Source organism: Fopius arisanus, unplaced genomic scaffold (assembly GCF_000806365.1).
Source record: "Fopius arisanus strain USDA-PBARC FA_bdor unplaced genomic scaffold, ASM80636v1 scaffold00017, whole genome shotgun sequence".
In the NCBI taxonomy this organism is placed as follows: domain Eukaryota; kingdom Metazoa; phylum Arthropoda; class Insecta; order Hymenoptera; family Braconidae; genus Fopius; species Fopius arisanus.
This window is the reverse complement of record NW_011887756.1, coordinates 83,312-88,611: the sequence shown is the minus strand read 5'-3', so window position 1 is coordinate 88,611 and position 5,300 is coordinate 83,312. Positions and strand designations below refer to the sequence as shown.

The following is a 5,300-nucleotide window of genomic DNA, read 5'->3' as shown; positions in this document are numbered from 1 at the left end:
AAAAAATTTTTAAACCAATTGATTAAATTTTCATTAAACCTAATGAGTTTTCCCTCAACGAGAGAAAAGGCCAAATAAACACCCGGTAATTAAAATTAACATGGGCTGATTGATGGGCACACGAGGCTGGAAGGTATAGCTAAAGCCCACACAAAGCAAAATTATGAGGTACTAGATAGTTTTAGGGTGTCGTCTCCCGGAGAGGTATCAAAGGAATATATTTTTTATTACTGTTGAACTGGGATTTTCAATTCCACTGGTTAATGGGCATTTTTTTTTGTTTATTTTATTTTCATGGACAGGCTAGGGCTACTTCACTCCAGAGCTGTGTTATGGTTATTCGTATTATGCGAGATCTTTGCAATCGTGTACCTACGTGGGCACCTCTCAATGCCTGGGTAAGATTTTTTACCAACTCCACGAATAATTCCTCTTTTTTTATTATTTTTGTGTGAATTTGGATGATGAATCTGATGACGAGACTGAGTTTGTCCTGAAAATCCCTCGTACAATGTTGACACCGAGTCTTTCGGGGTTGACGATTGTCGTTGGTACTATCGGGACATGCCCTAGATGATCTGGCAGACTGATAAATTATCTAAAACCCAGCACTTGGATTTTAATAATCGAATTAATTATTAATGAGATTTAATTGTCCTCCAGGCGCTTGAGCTGTTGACTGAGAAAGTAATTAGCACTGCGGGATGCCCCCTGTGCCTCGGGGAAGCACTGAGACGTCTCCTGGAGTGCGTTGCAGGAGGGATTCTCCTTCCTGGAGGTCCAGGTAATGAATTCCAAAAAAAAACTCATCATCCCTTCAAAAAATCCATGAGCTTCTCAAGTTAATGATGAAACTGATGACGAGACTGAGTGTGTCCCAACAGTCTGTCCTTCAACGTTGAAGCCAAGTGTTTTGGGGTCAGCGATTGAGGATTGACCCATTGGGACACAACGCAGATGATTTTGGCAGTCTGATAAAAATTTCCTCGAATCTCTGGGGAAAATAGAATTAATTGAATGCGGTAGATGGGGAATGGAGCTGGTGCTAGTGGAAGTTTTTAATTTTTAGGACTGGCTGATCCCTGTGAGAAGGAGCCTGTGGATGCCATTGGTGGAATGACAGCTCAGCAACGAGAGGACATAACGGCATCAGCTCAGCATGCCCTCCGTTTAGTCGCGTTTAGACAGATTCATAAGGTTTTGGGAATGGAGCAGCTGCCACCACCAAAACACAAAGCTCGTTTCACACGAAAACGCAGACGTGACAACAGCAATGGCGAGGGGACAGACAGTGAGGCATCGAAGAAGGATAAAAAAGCTGAGGAGACTAAGGCAGAGATCAAGATGGAGACGGACTCCAAGTAAATATTAATGTGAAGATAATATTTGAATACTTGTAGGCGTGTCGAGCATCAATAATTCATGGAAAATCATACATTGATTGTCACCAAAACCATTATTTATATTATCGGGGAGATAACAATTGTGAATCAATTAAAATAGGTTATTAAGGACTATTTCGGTGGAAATTTTATGATTATTCCATCAGGGAGTTGTGGGGGAATGAGTGAGTGGGGGGAAATTAGAGATAAGGAGACGTCAACGAAAGTGAAATGATTATCGAATTTATTCATTAGAGAAATCAGGTTTTCAAGTAAATTCTATTTCATTTAGTAATTCGTACCATTTGTTCTCTTACGTTAGCTTTTGTCGATAACTTTTTAGTTTATTTGGGAGTGAAGTAAAAAAAGTGGAAAACTTAAATTGGCACTTGGAAAACTTGCGTTTATCTAAGAAATTAGGGGCTCGGGAGAAAATTGTCATAGGAAAAAATTGTGGAGGATTGAATTTCAGACGTAACTTTCCTCTGCTGTTTTTCTCTAGGAGAATTTGTTGACGAGATAATTGAAAAGTTTATGTGCTGCGAGTTTTCATTTTTTTCTAAGGGTTTTTCAAGTTTGCTACTGAATTTCGAAGATAACTCGAGGCCGGGCGGTTTTACACGAAAATGTCAAAACAATTTTACGTGGGGAATTAATTTTTCCATAGATAATGTTTGTTGACTTTTTTCTCTAAGGCTGATCGTTACCGAGATTATTCGGTTATTATAGACACGTCATGTCACGATTGAATTTCCCTTGGCCTTCCCCAGCAATATGACAATTAAATTTTTTATTCTCAATGAATATTCAATGAATAGAAGTCAATGATGTGTGAACGCGACTTATTACTGATTGATTGAACTCGAGAGATTCGGGAAATAAAATAGTTAGAATTTAATTTTTACGAATTAAGATTGTAGGGTAGTTTGTATTTCGCGACTCGATGTGTATGTTGTGTGTGTAGTCGTAATGGAACATATGGAGTGAAGAAATATGAGGATATATTAGCATTTGTGAGCTGCTGACAATTTTTCTGTGTCATTTTCCCTCCCCTCTCCACCGAGACATTACGAAATTATGAATGTAATTATCCACTGACCATTTTTCGCTAATTCATTTATTTCAGTAGAACATCATTTTGCAGATCATTGATTTAATCCACTGACCTTTATAGCACTGCTGATGTACTCTGAATATTATCAAAATTATCAATAAACCAAATCTCAACTGAATCGACGTTTTGCGTTTTTATTATCCACATATTACGACTCGTCATTTTTATCGATTCAACAGGGAATAATTCCTAGTCATTACACTAGCCAATTGATGTCTCATCATGATTCATGAATTTCTAGACGAGTCTAGAATGACAAATGATAAGTAATTTCCTCATTCAAGCTTCAGGTACTGATAATTATTCGCAACAAGAAAAATAATAAATTGCCTGGGACGTCGGGGAGAGGATTCACGAGAAAAATTATAAAAAGCTTTTTTGTAGGAAATTTTCTCAACTCCAAAAAAAATCTTTTGTCATTTCCTCGTAGAGCCACTCCCCTCCGAGATATCGCGAAAAACTGCGGAGTAGTTTTTCCAACGCTTTCCCATGACTCGGCATATTTTCCGGGGAAAAATGACTGATAGACAATAATAATTGGAATTTCCACGAACCCTCCGAAAATAATCATAAAGCGTCTTTTGTTCCTGCAATATGTAACTCCACAGAATATACGAGAACATTTTAATCAACCAATCGCCAGTTGCTGCGTCAGCTGTGGCGTCAGACATTTGCGCGCGCAGTTGCCAAGCAGTTGGTCAGCTGTTACCGTCGACCAATCACCGGCCGTATAACCTCCGCCCCCTGATTTCCCTGATCCGAGGGTATAAAAACCCATTTCACAAGGAAATCTGCAAGCAGTGTAAAGTGAAACTTCACACCGTAAATTTCAAGTGTTTTTTTTTCTTAAAAAGCCCTCAGAGGAGATCAATAAATTGTCTGCGCATTTTGTGAACAAAGAGGTGAGCCCCAATCTTCGGTTATTAATTACTGGATTAATTATCCATACATCCTCGGTTTGTTAATATCCGAGAATTTCGTTCTGTCATTTTTCCCGTTTCGACTTGTAATGGCTGCCATTTACAACGAAATTGGAAAATTATTTTTTTTTCGGAGTCAGAGGATTTCTTCGTGGTTCACGGGTTGAATTAATCTGGAGGACTGTAATGGCTTTTTTTAATTGGGTTTTATGGTGTCCTGGGGTAATTAGTGAGGGAAAATCCTGGGAAATTGCGTCAGAAAGATCTTGAGGCTTCGGAATGGCCTCGAATTGTTCACGTCATGGCGGACGTTTGGTGGACGCTTTGTTCAATGTTGAATCATTATTTATTTTTAATTCGTAGTCATCGCCCGATAGTTTTGGAGATTTTATTCCTTTTGTCATTAATTTTTACGTGACTTTATTTTTTCCTTTGCGCAGGATAATTGGTATTTTATGTTTTAATTATGTGGTGCGTTGGGAGGGGTAATTAATGGTGATTTATGAGTTTTTGTCGAACCGTATCGATTTTGGTGGGGAGGAAAATGGTGAGACTGAGGGGGAAGCGAGAAAATGGAGGATAGGGCGTGGCCTTCGCAGCGGGGATTGACCCCATTACGATTTTTTTTTCTGCTGCTGAGGGATTTCAAGAAATTTAATTAATATAATTTATAATCTATTGATTGCATCTTTGTTTTTTGTTGGGAGTGGTGATTATATTTTTTTTTTTTGTTTGTGTTTCAGGAAAAATGCAGATATTCGTGAAAACACTGACGGGCAAGACCATCACCCTAGAGGTTGAGGCTTCGGATACTATTGAGAACGTCAAGGCTAAAATCCAGGACAAGGAGGGAATTCCCCCAGACCAGCAGAGATTGATCTTCGCTGGAAAACAGCTGGAGGACGGACGCACTCTTTCTGATTATAATATCCAGAAGGAGTCTACCCTTCATTTGGTCCTTCGACTTCGTGGAGGCATGCAGATCTTCGTCAAGACCCTCACAGGGAAAACCATTACCCTTGAGGTCGAGGCGTCAGACACCATCGAAAATGTCAAGGCTAAAATCCAGGACAAGGAGGGAATTCCCCCAGACCAGCAGAGATTGATCTTCGCTGGAAAGCAATTGGAAGATGGTCGCACACTCTCTGATTACAACATCCAGAAGGAGTCGACTCTTCATTTGGTCCTTCGACTTCGTGGAGGCATGCAGATCTTCGTCAAGACTCTCACAGGGAAAACCATTACCCTTGAGGTCGAGGCGTCAGACACTATTGAGAACGTCAAGGCTAAAATCCAGGACAAGGAGGGAATTCCCCCAGACCAGCAGAGATTGATTTTCGCTGGAAAACAGCTGGAGGACGGACGCACTCTTTCTGATTACAATATCCAGAAGGAGTCTACCCTTCATTTGGTCCTTCGACTTCGTGGAGGCATGCAGATCTTCGTCAAGACCCTCACAGGGAAAACCATCACCCTTGAGGTCGAGGCGTCAGACACCATCGAAAATGTCAAGGCTAAAATCCAGGACAAAGAGGGAATTCCCCCAGACCAGCAGAGATTGATCTTCGCTGGAAAACAGCTGGAGGACGGACGCACTCTTTCTGATTACAACATCCAGAAGGAGTCTACCCTCCACTTGGTCCTTCGACTTCGTGGAGGCATGCAGATCTTCGTCAAGACTCTCACAGGGAAAACCATCACCCTTGAGGTCGAGGCTTCAGACACCATCGAAAACGTCAAGGCTAAAATCCAGGACAAGGAGGGGATTCCCCCAGACCAGCAGAGATTGATCTTCGCTGGAAAACAGCTGGAGGACGGACGCACACTCTCTGATTACAACATCCAGAAGGAATCCACTCTTCACTTAGTCCTCCGTCTCCGTGG

At 41.0% G+C, this 5,300-nt stretch overlaps 2 protein-coding genes across 7 annotated transcripts in view; both read left to right on the top strand.

Annotated features, from left to right (window-relative positions):
• Positions 1–2,618, top strand: part of Zn72D (Zinc-finger protein 72D) — a 9,045-nt gene extending 6,427 nt beyond the window's left edge. For all 5 annotated transcript variants that reach the window (XM_011300309.1, XM_011300311.1, XM_011300310.1 and 2 more), the window contains 3 exons: positions 303–398; positions 664–784; positions 1,070–2,618. In XM_011300309.1, the coding sequence (XP_011298611.1) occupies positions 303–398; positions 664–784; positions 1,070–1,365 (513 nt within the window). In that variant the 3' untranslated portion in view covers positions 1,366–2,618. The remainder of the gene's footprint in view (positions 1–302; positions 399–663; positions 785–1,069) is intronic.
• Positions 2,619–3,279: 661 nt separating this feature from the next.
• LOC105263839 (polyubiquitin) overlaps positions 3,280–5,300 on the top strand; it is a 2,507-nt gene continuing 486 nt past the window's right edge. Inside the window, exons 1-2 of one of the 2 annotated variants that reach the window (XM_011300305.1) lie at positions 3,280–3,398; positions 4,160–4,973. In XM_011300305.1, the coding sequence (XP_011298607.1) occupies positions 4,165–4,973 (809 nt within the window). In that variant the 5' untranslated portion in view covers positions 3,280–3,398; positions 4,160–4,164. Of the gene's footprint in view, positions 3,399–4,159; positions 5,257–5,300 lie in introns of both variants that reach the window. The other variant, XM_011300306.1, reaches the window with a different exon arrangement.